The 27,496-nt window shown below is 46.7% G+C and overlaps 1 protein-coding gene across 3 annotated transcripts in view; it reads right to left on the reverse strand.

Annotated features, from left to right (window-relative positions):
• Positions 1-27,496, reverse strand: part of RSRC2 (arginine and serine rich coiled-coil 2) — a 373,088-nt gene that overhangs the window by 326,301 nt on the left and 19,291 nt on the right. For all 3 annotated transcript variants that reach the window (XM_069619623.1, XM_069619624.1, XM_069619625.1), the window contains exon 2: positions 14,766-14,916. In XM_069619623.1, the coding sequence (XP_069475724.1) occupies positions 14,766-14,916 (151 nt within the window). The remainder of the gene's footprint in view (positions 1-14,765; positions 14,917-27,496) is intronic.

Raw genomic sequence — 27,496 nt, forward strand, 5'->3', positions numbered from 1 at the left:
TGTAAACAAATTGTGATACTTAAAGAATATTTATTCAGCAACAATGGTCAAAACTACTAGCTGCATAGTGAAGTAACTCCTCAAATTGGCCCACATTGGTAAAAAAAAAAAAAAAAAAAAGTGACCCATTTTGACCGGCCTACACTAGCATTTTGCATTTTTGGTACAGTCATCGCCCTATTACCCTATAGGCCTGTCCAAGCCTGCCGGCTCATCTATAATGGGCGAGGGGGCGCCCACTCACTGGCCACCTCACCCATTATGGAGGAGCCAGCCCAGTGAAACACTGAGCACTCCCTAAGCTGCTTTTTCCAGCTGAGGGAGTGCTCCTGGGCTGGCTGAACTGTCAAAGGGAAATGCTGTTTGCCTTTGACAGTTCATTTCTCCAGCCGCACATGATCACTGAGCCATGCAACGCTGGGGTTGTTTTGCTTCGCCAGCCTTGCATAGCTCATTGGAAATGCTGGCTGGGGCACTGCATGTATGTATGTATGTGCGAGGGGGTGCTCCTGCGCCTCCTTGCACATATAGGCAGAGCAACCTGGAGCTGGGCATTTTAGCAACCGTGCGCAGGCCCCTGCAGAAGGTACGTTTATGGCGATTTATTTTTTATTTAAATGTGTATGGATGTGTGTATGCTTGTGTTATGGGGCTTTGGTGGAAGCAGGCTGGGCAGCAGCACTGGAATACTGGTGGGAGTAGGGTGGGGCGAGCCCAGGGTCTGTACTGGGAGTAGGGTGCGGTGACGGCATACAAACGTTCATAGCGATTTCTACATACTGCCCATCTGGCACTTTTGGGGGGCCCAGGCCTGCCCAAAATTTTCTTCGGGGGGGGGGGGGGGGGGGGGGGAGGTCGGGCCCAGGCCAAAAAAGTTTGAAGACCACTGGACTAGTGGGATGAACTAGTCTCAGCGACATCGAGTATGCCTTCAGAGCCTTCCGAAGTGTCCCCGGAATGCCTGGTGGACAAACCAGCTCCTCTACGAGCTACATTGCCAAAAACGTCACCAGTCAGCGTTCAAACCCAGTATTGGCGCTCACCCTCGTGTCACAAGTCGCCTTCTCCCCAAATTCAACTTGCCATCTTCAAGAGAACCTGTCCTGGAGCAACTTCTGTAACTGACAGGACACCCGTCATCGACTGCAAATGATTATTATTGTTGAAACTCCCCTTCCTCCATCCTGTACAGTCTGCACCATGAAAGGCTGCATTTCTTTATCAATTAGGCTCGCATCTTGCAGTTGCACCTGAGCGAAGAGTCCTCGAACCCACAAGCATTGGGCACCTCTCACCAGAAATTAAGGGCAGAAGTTAAGAGCACCTAGCGACCTACAGACGATCATGGTATCTGGGAAAATCTGAGTCAGGGAGAGCAATTACGCATACCTTTGTCTGTGTTCTATAGGGGAACACGTCTATTCGTCTCCCATCTCCCTTCCACTCACCCCTAGTCGACAAACCAGAGTCGGGTGTCCTGCCCTTGTGTTAGCCTTGTGTCTGGAAGAAAGGAGAAACTCCGAGGGGGGAGGGGTGCTTGTGCCAGATTAAGATGGGCGCTTACATGGGGTGAGGTTGCTGGGTTAACCCGCCCCCCCCGTGGCTGTGCAGTTATGCCGCGCCGCAACAGCCTATGTCCCCTGGGAATGTTGGGTGGCCTGGCCGTTTACCCCGCCCCCATCGAGGCTCTTCAGCGCCAGCGGCGTTGGCTGTGTAGCCCGAGAAGCACAGCGGCTTAACCATCAGCTACCGGAGCAGACTTCAGACCTGGAGGACCAGTGCGGACAATAACGATAAGGACACTGTCCCTCTGCCTCTCCAGACCTGCACCTCCTGCGCTGTCCGGTGTGGCTGCGGGGCTGCTGACGAACCAGGGCCCGCAGGCAACAGCTATTGTCCTCATAAGCGATGGGTGACCTGCTCCCTAAGCTGCGAGTCCGACCCTCACCCCAAACATCAGACATTGCTGTCTCCCGCAGCCCAGAGTGAAGGACTCATCCTGTGCTTGAAGGCTTGTGCCACACCACCCAACAGCTGTCTCTCCCAGGCTCCGCCACTGTCGGCCGCATCCTGCAACGGACCCCGCGCTTCCCACCCCTCCCATATACAGGTTGCAACAGGCCCAAGGCTGACCACGTGCAGTTGTGTGCAAGGCACGACCCATTGACAGAGCCTCACTGTCAATCCGTCTGCATTATGGAGACCGGCTGCTCAGCAGCCACAATACACGCTGCATCCCGGTGCCACCTTGCGTTGCCCACTAGATGCTATTGTGTGCTGGGAGCAGTAGCGAGATCAGCCGCACGAGGCAGAACCCACCAAATGCATTACAATCCCGCAGCATTCCCGCATATCGCCTTACACCTTCAGCAGCAGTTGTGAAACCATGGTGTCCTTCTTCCCTGGGACTGTGCCTGCCGGTCACTGCTGCGCATACCCAGCAAAATGCAACAGATAGACTACATGTACAAGGGGTTCTCTGCCCTACACACCAAGCTGGATGATATGAGCAATACCAACAGCTCAATAGAAGCTTGCATGGATAAATCTGATGCTCGAGTGACGGAGTTGGAATCCAGGGTGGGCACGACAGAGGACAAGGTCCTGGCTTTAAGAGCCGACATCACCTCGCATTTGAAACAGGTGCTACCTATCGGCAAGAAAAACGACGATCTAGAATCCAGATCCTGGCGCAATAATTTGTGTAGAATAGGAACACCGGAAGATAACGTGACAGGTCCTATGGAAGAATATGTGGAGCACACTCTCCACTCTACTAGATAGCGCGAAAGAGCGCAGAATTATTGCCTTACTTCACTATTGAACTGGCTCACCATACACTTGCACCCAAGCCTGGCGCCCCACCTCGTCCGAGTATAGCCTGGGCGTTAAAACTACCGGGACAGGGATGCACTGCTGCAGGCTACAAGAACTAAACGAGAACTACTGCTGGGCTCCAATAGGATCCACCTGTACCCAGACTTCAGTATCTGTGCAACAGGAACATAAGACCTTCATGACCACCAAGAAGAATGCAATGCTTTACCCAGCCAAACTAAGAATAGAACATTGCAACAAGGTGTACATTGCAACAAGGTGTACTTCTTCACAGTACCCGAGGACGCTACGGGTTTCGGGATGAGCCTTTCCCAGTTTGATCTCATGTTACCACTATGGTGCCTCACTAACCATGCTTCATTGACTGGTTACTTGCGCCGTCAGTGGCAACACCCTGCGGAGCAACACTTATCCTTCTGGTGTTGTTTAGGACACCCAATTACCCTGCAATGTTATACTTGTAACTAAGATAAAAAGCAATTGTGCTGATGCCAGGCTGTAATCGAACAGCAGCCCCCCCCCAATGCAAAGTTGCGAATGTTGTTGGGAAGGTTGGTTTGGGTCCATCGTTCCTCTGGCTGGGAGAGGAATGGGGAGGGGGGTGTGGATAGTTTTTTTTTTAAAAAGTGTTTGACATTCATGTTTCGAATGCTAGTCATCAATAGCATGGGGCTGGGCATCTGCCCAAACACTTTACTCTGGTCACAAGGGTATCCAGAGACCATATCATAGTGCGGCACACAACATTCCTACACCTCGTACTCACCCCAATGTGGGTGTGGAAGGGGTAACGACCATTATACATAAATCTGAGCAATACACTCATGCGAGGGCGCATACGGACCCACTAGGACATTATGTGCTACTACAGGGTATACCAATGGGCCAGGAGATAGTCCTCTTGAATGTATATGGGCCCAACGTTGACGACACTGAATTCTACACAGAATTAACTGGGCTACTATTGCTCTACCCTTTAGTACCCTGTGATATGGGGAGGCGATTTCAATACAATAATGGATATTGGTCTTGATAAATTAGTCTCCAAGCCCCGACAGCTGACCAGAGCTGCCCTGGTATTGCAGAGGAACCTACAGGAAGTGGGAATGGTGGACGCCTGGAGACTACTAAACCCCACATTGCATAAATACTCATACTACTCTACAGTACACAACTACCACTCCAGGATAGACGTGTTAGGCATGATTGTATGTAGTAACCCTGTGGGAGACTACTCCAGCCTTGTCCTCTTGGCAATAGGCAATAGGTCTGTACTACATAAGTTGGTAAAGTAAGCAGCCAGACTTCTCAAAAGGGGTCAATTTGAGCTGTAGGGTTGTAACAGAGATTCACAGTGACAGGTATTCAAATAAATACACTCAAGGTCTCTTAAATTAATAAAACATTATTTTAATAAGTCAGTTTTAAAATAAGGGCAATATGCAACAATCAAATCCACTTAAAAAATACACCTTCAGTTTCAATCAAGTAAGTAAGTAGATGCCCTTTTGGGATGCGTCACACACCCATCCTACACCCTGAGGTGACTTCAATTGCTAATACACTGAACATTGATATATCACTTTACGCTTAAATGCAATCCTTGAGTTGTGGAAAAAGGGAAAGGTTGTGGGAGGGGGGGGTGGAACAATGGTTAACACGTTTCTCAAACAGGTAAGCACTTTAGAATCCCCCAATGAAATATAGGCTAACCCTTTCCCAGCTATACAAGTAACGTGTGTAGGACTTTTTTGGAGGGACAGAAAGTCAGAGGGTAAAAAGAGTCTGCAGGGAGCCAGGACAGCCAATGTCAATTGAGCAAAGTCTAGAGGGGCTGAGGATCACTAAAGTCTCGCACAATGTGAAAGTTTTGTTGTAAAAAGAATCACTGTTGGACGACAAGCTGGGAGGCTTGTGGAGAGCAAATATGCAAGAAACAGTGCAAAGAGCAGCAAATTCAAGTCTCCAGTGAGAGCAAGCAAGCTACACACAACCAGAGGTAAGTGCTCCTAGTTACATACTACCTTGAATCTGAAGAAAAGGTTCCAGCTGGTTTCTGTTCCTGTTGTAGCCCTGCAGATCCTGTTGTTCCTGGACCTCAAGAGGGAGGTCGCCTAGGGCTCCTGCACTACGGTTTGAAGATCAGCGTCACTATGCGGTTTCAGCTACTCGCAAATACCACCACTGCGGTTCTTGGACACCTTGTGGACTTTCCTTGCTTCTGGGGTCCAGCACTCAGTTGAGGTGGCTCAGGCTTCGAGGGAGTCGGAGGATCTTCCTGGAGCATGGGTCCGGCTTAAAAAGCAATGCACTTGATTCTGGTGTTTCCATCACCGGGCGCTCGGTTCCGGTGAAGAGGTACAGTCAGCAATAAGAGGGGTGCCAGTCAAGTTAGTCTTGGGGTCAGTTGGTCCCACCAACCAAAGGGAAGAAGACATCCTTTCCGGGCTTTGCTGGTCTATTCGAACTTTGGGGTTTCAGCACTGCAGCAGGGCTTCACCATGCAAACCAACCGTCCAGGAGGGTGCAGCAAGCGTCTCTTCCAGTTTCTTCTTCGGTTCCTTTGTCCAGTGGTCGACTGCCTTCCTTGCAAAAGACCTCGCCTTTGACTCCAAAAGAAAGTGTTCAAATCAAAGAATTAAAAAAAAAAAAAAAAAAAAAACATGAGCGAGTGTGGAAAAGGTCTCACTCTCTCCAGATTAGAAATTAAAAGTCCTGAAGTCCAGCAAGAGCTGGGGGTCTCTACGGTAGAAGGGAATTAACACAGAAATTAGAATTCTCCCCAACAAGACGTGTGGTGGATATCCGACACTTTGATTAACTAACTTAAGGAGGCCGACATCTCAACCCTTACATTCTCTGACCACTCACCAGTTACTATGAAATTGCCGCTTGGTGCACCACCTGAAGTGAGTAGGCAATGGAGGTTCAAGCCGTAATCATTATTAGACCCGGCCTTTGCAGTCTAATTGGGTAAGCGAGTAGAGGAACACTTTTGCATTTTTATTGCATTTTATTAAACACAGGGACAACCAGTCCCCACCCCTTTCCAATTCCATCCCTCTCCGCCACACCCCCCCACCGGAAGGTCACAGTTTTCGTGTCCGTATATGCATTGGTGTAACATTTATGCTATGCGAACATGTCCAAGATAAGTATTTTGTGAGGGCACCATTGTTCCATATAGTCACTCTGAAGATACTCCAGGGTCGCCCCTAAGTCTGTTTTAAATTTCTGACTGTCTCCTTGAATGTTATAGGTGATGACCTCCATTGCCAGGTGAGACCAAACCCTTTGAAGCCATTCAAAGTTGGAAAGTGGCGTTTTCTGCTACATTTTTTAGCTATAGCTAGCCGGGCTGCAGTTATAAACCCCATTAAGTTCCTTTTCTGTGCTGTTGACAGAGTTTCATCTCAGGGGTTCCACAGGCCACATATCCATACTTCCTCTCCGCTGAACATTGACTGCATTTGGGTTTTCACAGCTTTCCAGAACTGGTGGAGTTTCGGACAGTCCCACCAGATGTGTCTCCAATTGCCCTCTGCCCCACACTCCCTCCAGCACTTGTCCTGGGCGGTTTTATACATTGTATGTAGCCTTTCTGGCGTGTAGTGCCACTGTACCAGGATCTGTGTCCACATTTTCCTCGTCTAGACTGCCCTCGTTAATTTGGGGATGGCCCGCCATATGTATTTCCAGTGTTCTTTTGTGACGACACCCCTGAGCGTAATGTCCCATCTCTTCATATATTGCCATTTGGTCTCTTCGGTTTGGGCATGGAGATATTTGTGTTGTGATATAAGTTTCAAATGGGGTTAGTGATCGTAAAGGAATACTTTGCGATAAACACAGGCTCTGTTGACTGTCATGTATCCCTGTCGGAAGCCTTCAAGGCATACATACGCAACATTGCGCTGGTGACAGAATTGGGGCTACTCAAGACTACAATGCGCATGAACATCCATGCCAGCGAAGTTGGGCTGCGCTGCCTAGAGAAGGCATATGCAACTACGCCTGGTAATACTACCCTGTGCGTAATTAAGACAGAACTGGACAGATGCAGAGAAATGGCAGAAAGGGAGCTGAAGTTCCTAGACAATCCAGGCCAGAAAGCATGGGGAGGGTGAACGTCCTGGTAAGCTGCTAACTAGAATGGTACAACTATCAAAAGGCACCCATTATATCCCATTGGTGCAAGACAGGACAGGTCAGACGATACACACCACAGGTAAGCAGAGTTTTATTCTGCACTATATTCTAATTCAGACACTGCTACCTCCTCAGACAGGCTTTCCTGGAAAATCTACCGCTGTCAATACTGTCTAATGAAGTCCGAGCTAACCTGGACCTTCCCGAAACCTCCGAAGAAATAACACGAGCCACTGACGACCTCCCATCTGGCAAGACCCACAGCCCAGGCACTTTTTAAAAGCACTAAGTCCTACCTTACACCTAAACTGACCGCCCTATGGGAGGAAGCTAATATCGCAGGGATACTCCCTCGCCTGCATGCTGCGCGTAGCAGTCATCACTGTCCTACTAAAACCAGACAAACCACCAGAGCATTGTGGCTCCTACTGCCCTCTCTCATTTATAAACTCTGAAGTAAAAATATTTGCTCAAGTAATGGCTCTACGACTTGCTCCCGAAATGGGACATATTGAACACCCGGATCAATCCGGCTTCGTACCCGGCGTTCCACGGCGCTCAACCTGCATCGCCTCTTTAATGTGCAAGCACAGAACACGCAAGACACAGGCAGTTGCCCCTGCCCTAGACATACAAAAAGCTTCAACTCAGTGCCCCGGCGGTTTATGTGGGTGGTACTTTTGGGCCAGGGTTTAGATCATGGGTGAAACTACAATATACAAGACCCACTGCTAAGGTCAAAGTAAACTGCTCCCTCTCGGCCCCGTACACACCGGGTCCCGCTGCCGATAACGCTGCCCACCATCTGCCCCTATTGTTCGCCATAGTGATGGAGCCACTTGCTGATGCCATTCGGTGTAGACTTACCCAAAGAGGAACCCAACTGACATGGGTACCAGAGAGTTGTTATTTGATGCAGTATATAAGTGAAACTAATGCTAATCATACAGGGTTCGAAAATGAGGGGACTAGAGAGCTACTTAACTCCTGCTTTTAGCATAGTAGACCCTCGTTAACTTGAATCCAAAAACTACCAGGAGCTACGTTTGGCTCCTAAGGCTACTAGGGCCAACTGGTGCTTTTCAAACATGCTAATGTGACATTAATTGAGTTTGAGAATGTTAAGAAAGTTAATAAAGAAGAATTAGAACACAATATACTTTTAAACACAATGGTACATTACAAATGGACAGAAAGTGAAATGGGCATCTCGGGTAGCTCCTGGCTCCACTGTAGTAGTATAATTTGTGCCCAAAAGTGGTTAGATCTGTATTTTTAGAGCGCAACAGTTGTACTAAAACAATTAGTTAGCCTTTAACCGCTGTGTAGTCCAGATGAAGCGATCGTCGGCATCATTCGGGTGCCGTGCGGCTTGACGTTGACGCTGAACTGGATAGGGCCTTTCCTCTAGTCTTCCTGTGGAGCCAGTGTGTGGGCTGACTGCTGAGGCTCCGTGCTGGAGTTTTACGGGACCCGCCTGATAAAATCATTTTACCCGGGGGCCGGGTGGTCGTAGCACAAAAGCAGGCTAAGCTGTTACTTCTTGTGATTTGATAAATCCGTGGGAAGCATTGGGCGTTTTTCAGCGGTCTTTGCAGCTGAAGGCTTTCGGCTCCTGCGGGAGGAAGACTTTTAGTGTATTCCACGCGTTCGTGTGCTGGCTTTATATCGGCCTGTACCCTATGCCCATGAACTCCCCACTTCCATTAAGGAGGACATCCAAAGCCACGGAATTAGTTGAGAAGGGTGGGAGTGGTCCATCATTGAAGACGGGCACGATCAGTCTTATGTCCAGAGACACTAATGTGGAATTGGCTGCGTTGAATTCTACAAATGTAACCTCCTCGCCAGCTAGGGCCCCATAGCCAGTGAGTATCCCCTCCCCTCAATGGCCTACTCTTATGGCCAACATTGCATAAGAGCTGTTATTATGTACCAGCCCTTTTGATTTGGGTACCTTGGTTGACTCACTGAACGGGTGGGTAGCAGATTTACGCCAAGCTGGTATCAGTACTGCTCCACAGTTTAAAATGCATGGTAGTCCTGCTGTTTGGCCACATTTGATGACATTGGATAACTCCTGTCAAGCCAGTATGGAAAAGGAACTGAAAGACCAAACCTCACATACTGTCCTTATTGAGGAGTGGCCGGTATCCAAGGCATCGGTATGCAAGGGGAGGGTGATAACCCTTTAGTTTCAGTACTGCATGTTAGGACAAGAAAATCCACTTGCAATATTGGCTATACCTTCTGATAACAAAACAGTTAAACCCCTCACAGAAAGGAATGCCAACTTTAAAAAAGGTAGCGTTGCGAAGTCTGCATCTAAGGAAAGGACAAATGCACAAAACCTAGGCCAAAAGCTCACAGGACTTCATCATGGATGATAGAAACCTGGTCATCACTAATATTCCGAAGGTTGAAAGTACAGAGTCAAGACAAGCCCTACGCTAAAAAGGCCATGCTTGGTTGCGACAGAGGACAGGTCCGGGTGTAATAAGACTGTCGGATTTGAAGATCATGCGCAGGCTGGTCTTGGACGATTGGTGTACACAACCCGACAGTAACTGTACTAGTAGGTTGTGGTAGTAGCTCCTTACCCGCTTTTTTAAGAAGCCCCCGAGGTTCTTCTTTGTGTAACTTGATGGGTATCCCATTGTTGAGTTTTATATTTTTGCACTTTATTCTGTGTTTTATGTCTCTCAAATGACATGTTTTTTTTAACATATTATGATAGTTGTAATCTTCATGTTTTATTTTCTATGTTTTGTATGCACCCTCACACCTCCGGGTTTATGGTGAGCGATATAAATGAAATAAAGTGAAGTAAAAGTAAAGTAGAAGTTTTGAGCAATTTGTGCAGTAGAAAGACCAAACATCTTTTGGTTAACTTCTTGAAGACCCCCAAACAAAGAAATGATGCAGACTTCGGCAGTGCAGACCATGCAGAACACCCCACAGGATTTCAGAGAAATTGTTCCAGTGGAGGTAAGGGCGGACTGGCGGCAACAGGTGATCTTCCAGTTGTGAACACTCAAGTATCCCCAGCACAGGATCCTTTGTCGAGAGACGGCTCAAAACACGAGCACAGACTACTTGCAACATCGCTTACTACAAGGACTGCAGCCCTCACCAGAGCTCTACCACCACAACGCTCGATAAGACCAGTGCCATGGTGGTGGAGCTGCTCTGAATCGAGGGCCCACTTTGTCCTTCTCCCTTGCTGAGACCGGAGCATCCACTCCATCTAAGTGGCAAATGCGTTGTCCGTTGATAAAGTATGAGCGCGTTCCTGCTCGATGCATCCTGCTTTTTTCCGATTGGCTGCGGCCTTCTTCTGGATTGGCGGGGTGCCGGCAGGCGAAGGCCCTCCGTTAAGGACATGTCTGAATCCTGTCTGGGCCTGAGCCCACCGCCAAGAGTCACCTGCTTTAGCATCCAACATGCCAATTGCATCTCAGCTTGCGAGTTCAGTCAGCCCCCAAATCCCTACCTCAATTCCATTCTCCACACTTCCTGCTTCCTTCTCCCTCAACTCGTCCAGTTTGCCACCCTGTCCCATCTGAATTGGAGACGTCCCCTGTAGCTCACTTCCGCTTTTGGCCCCATTGGGTGTCACCCTCCCCTCTTCTGCCCTTTGTGCCTGGTGTAGCCAGCAGCCATCTCATGGCGCATGCCCTCCTGCTTTTCCGACCCCCGCCACCCAGCCCCTTAAATCACTTATTCTCATGCCTGTCCTGCCATTGGCCCCGTCAGTCAATGATAGTTTACCATCGTACTCTCAGTCAGGTTGGCACCAGTGTGCGTTTTCTTTTGTGGTTAACATCTAATCAGTGGGCTCCTGCCTGAAATCATGCTTGTAGCAGCCTCTCACCCACTACTGAGACTCGCCGTGTTTTTATTCTCATCCATTGTGCCCCCTGCCTATTTCTGGTCTGTTCTTCCCCAGCCTGCGCTGTGACCCGCTTCTTCACCCACCTGTAACCACCATTTCAACTTGCATCCTGCTGTTGCTTCATCTTACCTAGCTGCAAACCTTGATTGTCTTTACATCCGTGCTGCGTTGCACCATACCTACCTGCAATCCACTTTTGCACCCGCTTTGTTGCACATTTTCTACCTTCGTGTTTCTTTGCATTTTTTGACCTACTTGCAACCACTGTATAGTCTCGAAGCATGTGTTGTGTTTCACTGTTAACTTGTGTCCATACTTGCACGCCTGTTGTAGCCACTCATTCCATGAGGCGAGGCTTTGCCAGTCTGCAGTCATTCATAACTGCATTATTGCATTCTTGGTCTTTTCCTAATGCAGTTTGCCTACTTGTTCCTGCACTTTTCGTATGCCATGCTCCTCCCTCCTGCACCTCCCTTCCTCCTCCTCGTTATGTTCATCACTTAAACAACCCGAATCGTCTCACGACCTAGTAGGAACGCTTGCGTTTCATATACTGCCACCACCCCCTGCTCCTCCTCCTCATCATCCCCCAATCTTACGTCCACAAGTACTTACAGGTTCAAAATGTTTCAAGACCTTTTAAGAACATTTCTGTGTTCATTTTATACTTCTCCCACTTTCATTCTCCGCCCGCCCTTGTCTTCAGTCAAGTAACAATGGGTTGTATAGTGCGCATTACAAATAACCGATTAATAAATAAAATAGACTCAAGATCTTGCATGTCCCAAGGCTCAGCACTGGACTGCTGCAGCGAGTTACTCCAAAAATGATCTGGTAAGTCCACCAGGTGGTGCAGGGACACTTACATGGTTTCCAAGGCATGGACCTGCAAGCAGGGGGGAGGGGGGGGGGGGGGGAGAAAATCGAGACTGGTTATTCCCACTGGTCCCAGAGTTGAAGCATTAAGGAGGGTCTTCTTAGATCAAGCAGAGAAGACCTTCGCCATGCCAACCATTGCAGTCAATGCTGGTCAGCTACAGAAGTAGTCCTCTGGTAGTCAGCGGGCTGCTCTTCTTTGTAGGCATCTTGGTTGCAACAATTATCTGCCCGATAGCTGCAGGAGCCAATCCTGGATAACCATTGGTCATCACATCCATCATGCAACAGACTTTCCGGGTGGTAGAGGATGTGGAATGGGACCAAAAACACCCAGCCCCCTCTGGCTCACACAAGGTTCACTTGCCCCGCAAAAACAGCAGCTTTCACTGGGAAAGGAGTTAGCATATACAACATTCTCTGACCCTCAAAGGCAGGAAAAAGGCCAAAGTACAAAATGGCCAAAGAACAAGTGAAAATCTTGTGGCAGTGCCATTTTAGGGTACTGCCACCTTTAGAAACCATTTGCAGTAAATGCAAAAAGGCATGGGAAAAGTATCACAAACTGCATAAATTCACAAAGCTGCCACCATCTGGTCTTAGGCACATTGTCAAAGTAACCAAAAAGCAATTTTGTAGAAGGTTATAAGGATACAAAAGAGTCTCAGGAAGTCAGTTGGCCCATAACAATGAGCAAAATGGGCAAGGGAAGTAAAGCAGAATGCTTTACTTACCTCCAAAAAGCCAGGCCAAGGTTCAAAACAACAACAAAAGGAAATGGGGTCCCATAGGAAACTATGGAGGTGAGGAGCCAAAGAATGTTTCCCAACAGTTTGTCTCACTCAGTTATGTTTACGTAATGATGCGCCAAGGTTTTAGCAACATAAAGTACTTGTTTGTCAGTTTGGACAGGGCTTGTGTTTTGGGCACAATGACCTCCAAAAGTCAGGACATGGTTAAGAAATAAACAAAAAGACTGGGGTTACCACAGAACCACAGGATTCTATGGAGGGAAAGGTGCAAAAAAAAAAAAAAAAAAAAAAAAACACTTTCCTAAAAAGTTAAGCAACTATCCCTAAAACAACCATATACACAAAATTGGTGATCTCACTAGAGCCCACCCACATTTTACACTAATAAAAAAGTAAAACAAGAAACGGTTCAGTAATGAAAAACAAATATAGGCAGTAAAGTAAAACAAAATGCAAAGCAGTTAAAGCATATACCCTGCCTTTCCCAACAAACCTTTTACTCCAGTTTTTAGATGCACAGCACACAACCTCTTCTAGGGGAAGTTGCTAACCCCTGGAGGAGAGAGAATGTAATCTCAATCTTAAATTACATAAATAGAATGCTTACAGAACCTCCTGACGGTTGACATTAAGATAAGGGGGAATCTTTCTAGAGAAACTCTACTGTAACTACAGACGGTCTCGCAGCCAAAGGTCCCAAATCCGCTCATATGAACTAAACATGTGGAACTATAGCATGCACTTTTCAAGCATGCTGGGTCTACACACCAGATGCTTGCATGTCTTCCTAAGAGCTGGGTCTCCAAAGCACTCTACAGTGCACTTCCGGACAGAGACCCTAAAGGCTCCACTGTGGGATGGCAACACACCTTACATTAGGGCTCTACACGTGATTTGTCCCTGTGGGCATGTTATGTAAATTATTACCGTATTTATTCAGAGAGAACCTAGCTTCGAGAATGGAAAGCTTTACAGAAGTAAAGAGCAGCACAGGTTCCATAGTCTTGGAGTGTCGGTAGAGAGGCGGCTTGTTTTCCAGTCCTTTTCTTTTTGCAGTGGCAAATTTCAAATCTGCATGCGTCTTGTTTTCTGGTGGTGTGCTGTCCACCGGAGATGCAGAGTTTGTCTGCAAGGTAGATGGGTGATTTGAGAACGACTGCCTTATAGATGATGCAGCAAGACCTGAAGGTAATTTGTGCGTGCAGTGGGAGCCAGTGAAGGACAAAGAGGGCCGGGATGATGTGGTCATATGTGCGGACACCATTGATTAGGCATGCGGCCCCATATAGGACACCGTAGGGGCAAAAGGGAGGCCTTCGAGGGGGGCTTTTCCCGATCAGGTTTACCAATGGGGAAAATGCTCTGCATGACAAATTGGTGTCCTATGCATAATGGTGGGGGAATTTCTGCACCACCAATTATGTATGGGCTGCCACTGATTGAGGACAGGATGTAGCTTTGGTCAAAGCATTATTCCAAATTAGCTTTACTTGACGGAGAGTTTTGGAAGGGTCATCCTAAAAAAGAAACACGAGCAGGGTTTTCAATTACTAACATTTACAAAAACTACTAGACAAACCATTTTCACTGCTTTACTTGTGATTTATGTCTATCTGACTCAGTTGATGCAAACTGTGCTGTATAGCATTGTAATCCAAACACATGAAAATAAGTTCACCATAAAACTACACATGCATATTATAAATAAGATAGCATGGGTGAAATCTAACTGCTCAAACCAATTTCTACAGTCTTATGATGACTCGTCGGATGAATGCCCAATGCCAGACCAAGCTGTCAATACCTGGCTCTGCACAATAAAACGGTCAATTTGAAATGAAAATAGGAATAATCGGATTCATGTAGCAAATTTACATTGCACCATTGTTATTAAAAGGACGCACCATTGGGATGCCAACTCTATATTGGGCTAGCAAGTCCTCCCTCTTTAATTCGAACGTAATTTGCTAATTAGTATCCTGACACATATGTAGGGTGCACAATTTGTACTCGCCACAGGCTCTTGGGTAATAGTATACGACTCGTGAATTAGAAATGGTGTGCTGTTTGTATGCATATAATTGAGGTGGCAAGAAACTTTATGGCTGGATTGTAGCTTGCAACTTGAACTCTCTCACCCAGACATGACCATAACAACTTAGGGCACATTAATTTAATAGGTTTTGACAAACAGCAAGAAAATCTTGAAAAGCCCATCATTAAAACGCAATAAGTAACTCATTCACATGTCGTACCAGATTTCCTTTTCCGTTCTCTCGATCGTGACCGAGATCTTGAATAATGACGTTTTGAGGATCGAGGTGATTTGGAAGGATCTGAAAGCCTTTTCTTTCTTTCCGGCGAGGACCTCTCCGGTGTTACTCCATCTCGGTCTGAATCACTGGTCTGGATAAAAATATATCACAAAAGGATTTATTACCAGCACATGAATTTGAAAACCAAATAAGACTTACATTACAGATTACAAACATAGTAACATAAAATACTCAATTGAAAGGATTGTCCAAACATTATTGATGTTATTGGAATGAATATATATCGATTTAAGGAATGTAGAGGCACAACGTTCAACCATCTTTGTTGTGTTAATGGTGGGCATGCTGTGTTCATACCCAGTGGCATGCTGCTCAAACATTTCAGAGTTAATGTCTTAAGGGCAGAAAAAGATTTGAACACCTGTTTAAAATAATGGAGCTTAACATATGCAGAACATTGACACTGATAAAAAAGCACCTCAAATTATACAAAAAGGGGGCGTTGTTGAGCAGCCTGGCAGATGGCCGCTTAACCTTGGAGCCCCAGCCCCACGTTATCCTTTTTTTGTAAATTAATCCAGTGATATCTAACGTTAGGAAACTCTGTAAAGTGCTGGTTGAGAGGATGTGGCACCCACGGACCTAGTGTGGTATTGATCTGCTGTTTATGAAGCGAGTGAGGTATGAAACCGGTCGACGCCAGCTGTGTGTGCTACGCGGCCAAATGCAGTGACTGTCAGATCTCCTCACACCACCGGCTGGAATCCTGCCAATTACAAAGAAAGCAATCCGTGTCAGGGCAGTGCTTACATCGTTAAGTTACACTCTGAATGCCCGGTCTCCGGTGCTGATGGACTGCTGGGGGCTGGTGTGGTGTGCCTCGGATCTGCGGGCGCAGCTCTGTCTGCCGTAGACGAAGTGCTACTACGCCGGCTGGGTCGCCTTGCCGACAATCTGCCACCCTACTGCCTGGCTGGGAGACGACCGACTAGCCTTGGAGGGTTACTGAGGAACCCATAGTACGGAGCCTTGACGTTGCTACAAAACATCTGCTGCCTACCATGCGGATGCCTGTGGCCCTAGCCTGGGTTCCGGTGCACCGAGCGGGCCGGTGCCTGCTGTTGTGGGGAGTACGGCCTGGGAGACCCTGTAGTGATGGTGTGACTGGCGTCACCATCCAGTTTATGGCGAGCGGAGGAGCAGATGGATCCTTGCAGGGAGGTGAGGTGACAGAGCATTGCTGGGGCTCACCTGCTCCTGTGCCCTACACTATGCCTGGGGTGCACCCTACTTCGGGGGGTGGGCTGTGCTTCCCTGCACTTGACCTGGGTGCGCATAAAGCTGCTATGCTCTCCTTCCTCAAGCCCCGACACTGTGAGGAGGCAGCTACTTTGACTTGTGCATGGAGCGCGGTGCCCAGTCGGGCTGCCCAGCTTCGCCTCAAGTTGTCCGCAGTGTGCGGCCGACCGATTGCAGTGGTACTAATAAGGTGAGTGCAGGCAGCCCGTCCCCCACCAGGACATAGCAAGCACGTCCAAAAGGGGTGCAGAACACCAAAACCTGTGTGTGCTGCATTCCCGGAGGTCATTTCCTATTTCTTACATAAGCCGTTGAGGTAGGCTGGACAACACTTAGAGGCGTGTGCATCACGCGACATCTGGTGGTGGGCATATCAGAGGCGCCCCAGACTGACAAAGCCCCCTGCTGATGAGAACGGACCCGCACCTGTGGCCTATCCCCAGTGTAACCCTGGAAAATGGATGCTACCATAGACACGCACTGACAGTGCAGGTGCTGACGCTGCAACCCCCTCCCCCACGCCTCTAACCAAAAAAAAAAGGCACATTAAACATACTTTCATTCTCAAAGGCACCTTGTGCTGACAATATTTTGCAATGGCGCTGCTTACCAAGTGAAGAAGGGCTTTACTTCCCTTTTTTATTATTTAATGCAATATTGCTCTCCCCCTCCCTCAACTGGGAGGATACCTCAGGGGGAACGTGCTCCCCTTGGAAGCAAGACGACACGAAGCACCACAGGTTCGATCCGTGGGTCCACACTTAGAAATCTCTGGGAATTATAAATAACCTATCATATCATAACAGGCTGCTACATGGCAATGATTTGGCAATTTTAGATTATACACCCGTTGATCTTCAGTGTCAACTGGTTGCGTTTGAGCATAAGTTTAAAATAACGATCTAATGGTCCATTTTTTTTAAAAAACATCCTTGTTTTTAAACTAGTAGGAAAAGGTATGATACTAAGCTTAAATGGTATTTGATTAACACTATACTAGAAAGATGCCCAGCATTCTAGGTCAAATCTACAATTGTTCAAAGAAGTTCACAATCTAAAATTTGCAATCTTGCTGCTTAAACGGTGATTGCCAATGGAAAGTATGGTCAGCTTGCTCTTATTCCGGTTTTGTAATTTTATAAAAAAAAATAAAGTAGTCCCTACGGTAACTTACTGGGTGGAAGTTATGCTCGTTTCAGGTAAAAAAGGGATTGGGCCCGCCTTGAGGGTATCTTTTGGAAGAGAATTCTTAAACTCCCTAAGGGTGTCCCAAACTGTGTACTTGGATATGGTTTGGGGATGCCATCATTGTCGGCCATTTGTAATTATGGAAAAACTGAACCTACTCCACAAGATAAAAAGCACCTACAAATTCAGTGTTGCTTTGGAAAATCTCTAAGGAATCAACCAACACAATGAATTTTTGGTTGTTGAAAGTGTTGGAAAACTGAAGAAGTTAAAACCCATAACCAGTTTGCAGAGCTTTTTGGTGATGGAGAAATCACTTCATACAGTGCCTGACTACCTAGTGAAATTCCACAGTGCCTATTGGTGTATGCAATTTTTAAACAGTGCGCCTGAATTTATTGCAGTGGGCCAGACAAAAACGATAACAGAAATTGTCATAAATGTGTATTTCATAATCAAATTGATGTTTTAATCTCACGTATATAGTGTCAAGCAGTGAACTTGCGCCATTTACATTTCTTGGTCACCGCATTGCGTTTTTTGGTGGTCATTTCCTACATCATAGAGGGACGTTTTATTTGCATAGGAATGTATTTTAGATGTGGGATGTCTTTTTTCCTCTTTTCTTTTAATGTTTTACCCATCTAAAACGACTCTATGGTAAACTGTTTGGTGATATTCAATGTGTTGCTTGATTCCCCCTTAGATGGAGAGTTACGCTTGTGAAAAACCTCACAGGATGAAAGAGGTCACGATAAAATTATTCTAAGTTTCTTACAAGAGGGGTAATTTCTAACAGTTCGCCAGATTGTCCAAGTCTTCTTACGGTGTCTGGTCAAGTTTCTCAGGGCAACTTTAATAATCATATTTAGCACACTGTTAGTCATTTGTGAGATCCCTTGTGCCATCTCATTCTTATATACAGCATTATGCACAGCTCGTGAACGTCCGTCCAGTGCTTACTTGAAGTTGAAAACTGACATTGGATGGCAGTTCACTGATAAGTTATGGGGGAACAATTTGCTAGTTAACAGCTGCAACTTTCATAGGTTTCACAAAACATACATTATTCTGATTGCAAGTGATAAAATATGGATGAATCCATCCCTGCAGCTCACATACAAACACAGATCGAGACACACGCTTCTTCGCGCGATTTAACTACCTCAACGTTACACTGGTTTTGGTCAGGAGCAGTGGAGGACTAGAGAAAGAAACCAGAATAATGTTGGCTCCCTGGAGAGCGCATATTAGGGCTTATTCAGAGAGCAAAACAAAATGGTGGGCATTAAATACAACTGGGGTTTGTTCTGGCAAAACATTGGTTCTCAAGCTCCACCTAAAGGTGAACTAATGAAAATAATTCAATATAATGCAACAGAATAAGCATCAAGATGAACTGACACGCCAGGGGCTTGAAGTATGCATTGACACCAGACTCAAGCACCCAAACCTCACATCAAGAGGTCTAGCATTTGATATCCATATGCACATAGAACAGAATATTCAAAAATGTTGTTGAGGCCATCTTAACCAAGATAAACATGCTACATTTGTTTATTTTATTTGTATAGCGCTCCAGACCCAGGGGTATATGGGCGCTCAAGGATATGGTTACAGGATACAGGTATATACATTTGGAGCAATTGTGCAGAATTTATACAATATACAGTTATTGCAAAGGAGTTATACATTTATATAATACGCAGGGTGGTCGGGAGTGAATGCTGGCAGTATGTGTACGAGGTGTCCAGAGTGACCGGACGTGGTGTTAGTTTTTATTCAGTAGCCAGGTGATAACCTGGGTTCTAAATGGTTGAAAGGTTGAGATGGATTTTGTGTCCAGTGGAAGTGTATTCCAGAGTTGGGCGGCTAGAACCAGGAAACTGGTTCCGCCGGCTCTTTTTAGGGTGTATTTGGGCACCACCAGGCATAGTGTGTTGGTGGATCTGGTGATTCCGGTAGAAGGTTTCATGGATAATTTATTGGTTAGATAAGGCGGGGCAAGGTGATTCAGGTCTTTGTAAGTGAGACAAATAGTTTTTAGGTCGATTTTTTGTTGAATGGATAGCCATTTACATGATTTTCCGATTGCAGAAATATGTTCTCTCCAGGGAATATTAAGAGCAGCTCGGAGTGTGTTGTTTTGGAGGACCTGCAATTTGTTAGTTATGGATTTGTTTGCGCCTACATATAAGCCGTTGCAGTAGTCCAGTTTGGACTGTACAGGTGCTCTAGCTAATGTGAGGCAGCTGTTGGTGGATAGCAGAGGTCTGCAAGCCTCATCAGCATACCTGTGTAGGCAGTGGCGGTCATGTTGATTTGTTTAGAGAGGTTGGTATTGGTATTTAAATAGAATCCGAGGGTTTTTACACTTTAAGCAATGGGTATAGTTTTACCATCAATAATGAAGCTATTGTATCTGAGTTTCAGGAGGTTGTTGGGCGAGCCGACAAGGAGCAGTTCAGTCTCATCATTCATGCAGAGGCCATATGTGGCCATCCATGCCTGAATGATGGTGAAGACTTAATTGATCCGGCCGAGTTGTAGTTACTGGATAGAGTAAGGAGTAATCTGGGTGTCATCTGCATAGTTGGTATAGGTGACACCCAGATGGTCCAGCTTGTCGAATAGGGGCTTTGTAAATATGGACAGTGGTGATAGGTCTGTAATTGGTAGGTATAGACGGGTCGAGTGTTTGTTTTTATAACAGTGTGAGAACCCATGTTTGTTTCAGATTGCTTGGGACTGCGTTGCTAATGAATGACAAGTTTATTAGTTTGGTAATGAAGGGGGATAGATCCCTGGCTGTCTCTTTTATAATCTGAGCAGGGCAACTGTCCCCTTTACAGTTCGAAGGTTTCAGGGAGGCTATCATTTTTTGTACTTCAGGTATAGTTACCTTTTTGAATGTGAAACCTGAGTTGATATCAGTGGGTGATGGTAAGGTTGGACTGGGGTTAAGCCATTGGTGAGTTGTCATTTGTTTTCAATTTTGGTTTCGAGCCCAGTGATTTTGTTGGCGAGGGCATTCTGGATGCCCGTGCACAAGGGTTTATCCTTTGTACAGCTATCTGTGGGAGGGTTGGGGTTCTGTAGTTCCTTTAGGATGTTGAATAGTTCTCTCGTGCTAGAGCCTGCCTGGGTTATCCTGGAGCTGAAGGTTTATTTTTTTGCATGTATTATCTCATTCTTGTAAAGAGTGGTGATATTAGTAAGATTAGTTCTATTTTCTGATAAGGGAGCTGTTTTCCACAGTGTTTCAAGTTTACTTTTTTTGTCTGAGTAGTTTGAGTTCAGGGGTGTACCAAGAGTTCAGGTGAGCGTTAGTTTTCGCTTCACGCATGTTCAATGGGGCAATGATGTCAATAGCTTTAGACATGGATTCGTTGTAGGTATTGACCAACAGGTTCAAGTCAGCTGTGGCCGGTAGTGCATTGAGAGTAGGGACTACCAGGGGTATTAGAGCTTCAGCTGTAACGTTACGCTTGTTCCTTGTTAGGCATGCAGGTGCATTAAGAGACTTTTTGGGCACTAGGTTATTGATATCTAGTGATAGGAGGTGTTGATCCGTCCAGACAAGAGGTAAGGGGGGGGTCCTTAAGGGTAATATTCCAATTAAGAGCAGTTACCCAGTTGAGAGTCCTTCCTTTCGAGTGAATGGGTTGGGAGCAGAATTGTAGGAGGCTATACTCAGCTAGTGCATTGGCCAGTGACTTAGCTGGGGTGTCATTAGGGTCATTGTACCAGAGGTTGAAGTCACAAAGGATAATATGAGCTGAGGGTTTAGAGCTCGCGGCTACTAGGGATGTTATATCTTCTTCAAACGATCCAGGCGGACCTGGGGGCCTGTATATTATATGCATCGAAATTGTGCTTTTGGGGGAGGTTTGTAGTTTGACTGAGATGCTCACATGATTTTAGCGGAGAAGAAGAGGCTAGTCTAATGTCAAGAGAGGATTTAAAGATGATGGCTACACCACCTCCGAGATGGCTACACCACCTCCGAGCGTTGAGTCTATCGGCTCCGAGGATGGAATAGTTATCTGGAATAGCTAGAGTTAGAGATGGGCCCGCAGCGTCATGCAACCAGGTTTCAGTCACAGCAAGGAACTCAAGGTTGTTGTCAGGATGTCGTCGGCGGTCACAATGGAATGTGCGACTAGCGATCTAACATTTAGAAGTGCTCCTTTTAGAGGGAGTGGGTTAGAGTTGTTAGAAACTGCATTCAGGTTATTGGACTTGGTATGCGGTTCAACTGGATGGTTGCTATTCTTATGGAAGATTCTGTTACCTAGTCTGTTACGCTCAGTCAGGTCGGGAATGGCGGTGTGTGTGTCTATTTGGACATTAGTTTTGCACGACACAGAATGGGAACATGATAAAGGTGAGCCAGAGGTGCATGGTGGTGGCAATGAGGCAGAGGCACAGTGCAGGGATTAACAGTATGGCATCAATTATCATAGGGTCACATCAATACAGTATGACATCAGTATCGTGGGGGCAAACCAGTGCAAAGTAGCGGCAGTAGCATGGGGTCAGGCTGGCACAGCGTGGCAGCAAAAGCATAGGGCCAAACTAGCATCAATTATCATATGGTCACACCAGTACAGCAAGACAACAGCAGCAGGCTGTCAACTCAATTCAGGGGTAAAGCAAGACTGGGTACAATGGCGGATTTACCAGCTTAGTGCTAGTCTAGTATCAGGCGGAGGCACCAATGCAGTGTTGATGTTCTAGTGTCAAGTTATGGCGAAGTGGCAAACACGCTCAGGACCTAGCATAAAATCAGGCAAAAGCAGCAATACCGTGTTTGTGTGATAGAAGAAAGGCTAGGTGCTGTGGCAGATAACAGGCTCCGTGCTAGTGCAATATCAGGCAAAGGCAGCAATGACAATACAGTGTCCGTGTATTAGAAGATTGTCTCCCAATTAGGTACAGGCCGAGAATGCTAGTGCGAGCTTAAGCTTAGGACTGCAGTGGACAGTAGCACATTGAAAAGGCACAGTGCTCACGGAACATTTGCAGGTAGCTCAAACAGGCGCAGATGTCTGCTGTACTTGTAAATACATTTAGACAAGGCGAGTCATAAACAATGTGTGCAAGATCGAAAGCAATGTGGTTCATTTACAGCTATATTGAGGCATCTCCATTCTTTGCATAGCATTTTGTAGTACCCTGCAAGCATATCGCAGGCGGAATGCACAGGCAACAAGTGTTACACGTGGACAGGCGGTAATAACACGTTGGGGATTTTAAAGTCGGGCGGGAGGGTGCGGGTACTGCCGGCAGTTCAGAAGGCGTGGCGGACGTAAGTGGTGGATGTTCCAGCTCGAGCGATGCAACAGGATTGCAGGCTGATGCTTAAGGTGAGTCAGAACAGAGACAGGATGTTGGCGTGAAGGTGGGGTGTATGGGGGTCCGGTCTCAGTCTTGTGAGAGTTACTGGTAGTGACAATCCCTGCCGCAACAAGGTGTGTGTCACGCAAGGCAACAGTTAAGCAGAGTAGCGGAGGATGAACTCACCGGGTGAGAGTAGTGTGCTAGTTCCGGGAAAGGGACGCTGGTCTGACTGGCGCCGCAGCACCGGTTGCACCCCGTCAGCCTTCTTCCTAGGCCTTACTCCACCGGCCGGCTTCCGCCTGGTGGTGGTCAGCCAATGGAGATGAAGCAAGTGTAGCCAATTGGGTGGGCCGAGTGCCTGGTGCCTGTTAGGCAAGGTCAGGCAGGCAAGACATTCCGGCAGCGGCCATTTTAGAACATGTAGTATCTCGCGGGTCCGGCGTGGTTGAAAGGAAAGGAAGCCCTGGACCTGGAGATTAGGCAAGTGCTTCGGCTATGGCACGTCTAGGTACTGCTCCAGCAGCACATGTGGGGAATTATAGCCAAATAGGGTGGCGGCGAGGCTATTAAGGATGAGGTGCTGGTATTATAGCAGCTTCATTGAAGACGATTCGGATGGTGCTTCTCCTGCAACACATGCGGCCTGAGAGCTCCTGCTCCGGCGGGTGGTGGGGGACCATACCTGTTTTGAGATCCTAGTTAGAAGGCTGCATACTTTTTTGACCTGCGTAAAGGTTCATTATTTTTAATCCGTACTTTCATAAATTGTATATTTCTTTCATGTACAACCGTTTTGAGCTCCCTCTTTAGAAATAGACGAATAAAGGTGCTGGAACTGAGAAATTAACTATGCAATGGCTGGCTGAATGTTGACCAAATTAATACAACATAATCTACTTGCTAGCTTTTGTGTTTTTGGTTGTAGGACTAAAAAGTTAAGACAATTCAGAAGGAAACTTGATGTGTTAAAGATGAAACATTTGTGTGCACTAAACCATCACAATTGTTACCTTACCATGAGAGACCAACACTATAGTTCATCCAGGCGCGATACCCGGCCACCTCTCATGTCCTTCCTGTGCTATTTAAGGAATGTTTCCGATTGCGTTCTGGAGCAATACACAAGACACCCCCACTCGACCCACCTGCATCTGTCATCCCGAGACATGGCCATGGCATGCAATTCCTCCCAGGGCAAAGAAAGCCCAGTCAGACATCACCGCCAAGACCCGTGGTCATTCTTGCGTTTCAAAAATGTTCTTTCATTGTATGCAAAGCAGCCGTGAACCCTCATTGGTGCCACTTGGCATATTCCCCCCTCTCATAAGTGTATTTTTAAGGGGTACAACAGAAATGTGTGTGCATCTACCATCTTGGAATGACATTGTAAAATCTTTTTAAAGAAACAGTTTACAGTGTTCTCATAGTGCCCTTACCTCTTGAAAACGGTTGCACCCAGATTAAAGCCAATTATCTGTTTCTTCTGTTAGAACCAAAGCAACGTTTCATTTAGTGCTGGCCACTAGGAAGTCCTGGAAAAATAAAGTGTTCAGCTAGAATCTTCCAGAATAGTAGATCTCAAAAGTCCGGAAGTTCAAGACTTCCCGCAACCTTCGTGATTACTTTTCAGTCAGCGATTCAAGAGTTTTCCATTCCACATAAACTCCCTTATCAATCTGCCGATTTCCTTCAAGACTTGGCTGAGTACTAGCAAGGGGTATATTGACATTTTCCTCGAGCAATCATTTTGATCAGAGTTATGGACTACAACTCCCAAGACCCTTCACCACAGACTATGCTGGTTGGGCCAAATGGTAGTGTAGTCCAAAAGGTTGTAGCGCTCTGCCCTACAGGGCGGGACAAAGACTGATATGCAAATGTCGAATTCCCCATCTGTGAAAGGTACAGTGAGCAAAAAGCGTGTGCTGTAAACTCTCATCACAGAACAGGTTATCATGCCATGTTCTTTCGGGAGAGGAGCGCCTGCTACCTTTTTTGAAATATCTGCCCTACAGGGACATCTTAAGGGATTACCAACAGTCAAGTAGCCTTTGACCTCAGCCAGCAAGTGTTAGAATTGTAATCAAATAATCCTATGCAACCCAGATATCTGATCATCTTTAGGCAATGTGAAGGGGATGTTCCCTAGCACGCCGCAGACATTGATAAGAGGTCAGATTTTGCCCAGTTACCCGTATAACCAGAAGTCACTTATTGAGCTTCTATAATTTGTAGTGTTGCAGGTACCAAGCCGGTGACGACCTTCAGAACCAAAATAAGTTCACATAAGAAAATCTCTGCTTCTGACAGGCCCCTCTGTAAGGGCTGTCTGGCAATCGATTCATTAGACCTCATCCTGACAGCCAGGGGCTCCATGGCCATCACAACGAGCCTCTGGGACAAGTAGCAAACTGGTCTGGTTCCTCCTCCCAGCTTGAAGGTCCTCAAGATCAGACAATTCTTCATCACAAAAGCAATGGGTTGGCATAGAGTACATTTTCCATTTCAATAAACTTGTTGGCGATTCCCATCAGAGACATTGTTGAGAGAGAGGGTCTTCCCGCCCCCCTAGGCGATACCGAATGAGAAGCAAACACTAGAAAACACATACATGGGTGCACATGGAGGAGGGTGCACGATCACCTCAATGTATGCATTAGAGGCATAATAGGAGAAGCAGGTGTGAAGGCCGAAGCGCAGCAAACAGTGTGTTAGTATTAGATCCCTTGCATGAGCGCGGACATCACCCCCACACTGGCCAGGTCTCGCAGAGTCCATGAAATCCTCCATTGTTCTAGAAGTTACAGGCCCTCCCACGGAAGGCCCTCCGGCCCACAACAACCCCCATACACATACGAGAAATACAGCTTTGCAATGCTTTTATCCCAAGACACCTGCATGCCACAGTACCATCCAAACCCAGACCACTGACCAACTTTTTACACCACTCAATCGAAGAAGACACACCTACCGTGCTTCACAAGTGTGTCACGTGATTTGTGCAGAGAGGTGCAGGGTGGCAGTAAATTATAGCCCAAAACGAAGGTGGAGATCCTTGGGAGTTGATCTGTCTGGGAAATGAGTGGAGCATGTGAGTTAGGGTGACCTCAGATCTCTCCAAGCTCCTCTCTGCCAGGTGCACTGTTACAGTGATAGAAAAACATTGTAGAAGTAGGTAGTTGATTGTTAGGCCAGCCCACAGGTTACGAGCCGCGCAGCACCCACATGGATGAGAATGGACAGAAAACTATGGACCATTGGCCTGGCGTCCCCTATGGAGCAGGCCTTACATATATAGAGCACCACCAATCAGTATTGTAGAAAGTACACTATACGAAATGACTCCACTGATACATTGCTTGCGCTTATGTGCCGCACTTCCCTGATGGAGCTCAGAACGTTCGGCGGCAGCAGAGTTCTTTGCTGATGCATTTCTATTCTCTAAAAATACATAGTGTACGCAGTGTGTTTTGGCGTTTGGGGCAGAGAGCAAGCAAGCCCTGCAGAGCTCGACACCCGAGGACACGAAGGCCACCGGCAACTCTTTCCTCTGCACCACTCTGGTAAGATCAATCATTGCATAAAGCTGTTGCCGCTTGTACGTCACGTGTAATCCGTAACAACCCTCTCCGTCATTGGGTGCCCAGCCACTTTTGAAACTCCATACATTTTTCCCCCTGATAAGGCACATTATAGATAATCTAGGCAGCCCGCTGCCACTTCGTCTCAATCAACCTGAAGCGCTGCGCTACCTCAGCCATAATCACACGAGCCGCTAAACGTGCTGCGTTGAGCACACAATGATAAATGACCTCCAATGAGCACATCAATGGAGAAACAGACGGGATCTTGATGATTCTGCTTCTGTTAACGCAACAGGAAAAATAATCCCATGCCATCTGACTAACCAATCTAGGCCACTCACTGCCGAAGAAAAAAGCACGAGAGGATCTGGGCCTGCATGCCCACGACGAACAGTCAAACTCATTGACAAGGCATAAAAAAGGAAACCCTTGGTAAAGATGCTGCTTATAAAATATTATTCGGCACAGGGTACACAAGAACAGATCCAGAACGAGGAGTTACTCGAGGTGATGGATCTCTGCTCTGACTTTTGCCCCAACTTGGCCGTGGAGCTCACAGAGGAACTAACAGCTGCAGCACCATGTCTTAGCTCAAAGAACATTGAGTGGGTCGTTAGAGCCTTGATCGACACACACACGCACACCGAGTAAAGCATCTGGACCTGACCATGGATTTGGATATATCGGACTCCTCCACCCTAATGGCCAGTGTTCCTTCCATCTCCTTTGTGACTCACATAAAGCAGCACCAGGAAGAACAGAACGACCACCTTGAGGAATACCTCGATCAAAACGACCAGGTGGCACCGGCTGTCGCCTTAAATACAAGTGACAGACTTAACATAACAAGAGATCAATCTCCAGTGGGAACCACTAGTAATTACCTTGAGAAGGGTGATGTAATTAGGCAAGAGGATTCCAGTATATGTTCTCAGGGTGCAAATGATAGTAGCTCTTCAGCAACTCTCTTTTCTGAACTGGAGTCCATCCTGACACACTGCTGACATCAAACTGAATTTGGTGTGTTCCAAACTCAAAATGGTCACTACTTCCTTCAACAGTTTACATAAGCGTATTAACACTCTTATTTGATTAACAGCCATGATGAGCAATGACCTAAATAGCCTGGCCAACACTCCAAAGATGCAGCTGGAAGCACTTGCATCTGCTGCCAATACACCTGCTCCAACTCCTACACAAGAAATCAAGGGACCAGATATGGAGACTGCATGGTACCAACGCAAAAAAAAAAAGTGGTGAGGCAAGCAACTATGTACCAACATCTCTCTGATAAAA

This window comes from Ambystoma mexicanum, chromosome 10, assembly GCF_040938575.1.
Source record: "Ambystoma mexicanum isolate Mex_15411 chromosome 10, UKY_AmexF1_1, whole genome shotgun sequence".
NCBI classification, from domain to species: domain Eukaryota; kingdom Metazoa; phylum Chordata; class Amphibia; order Caudata; family Ambystomatidae; genus Ambystoma; species Ambystoma mexicanum.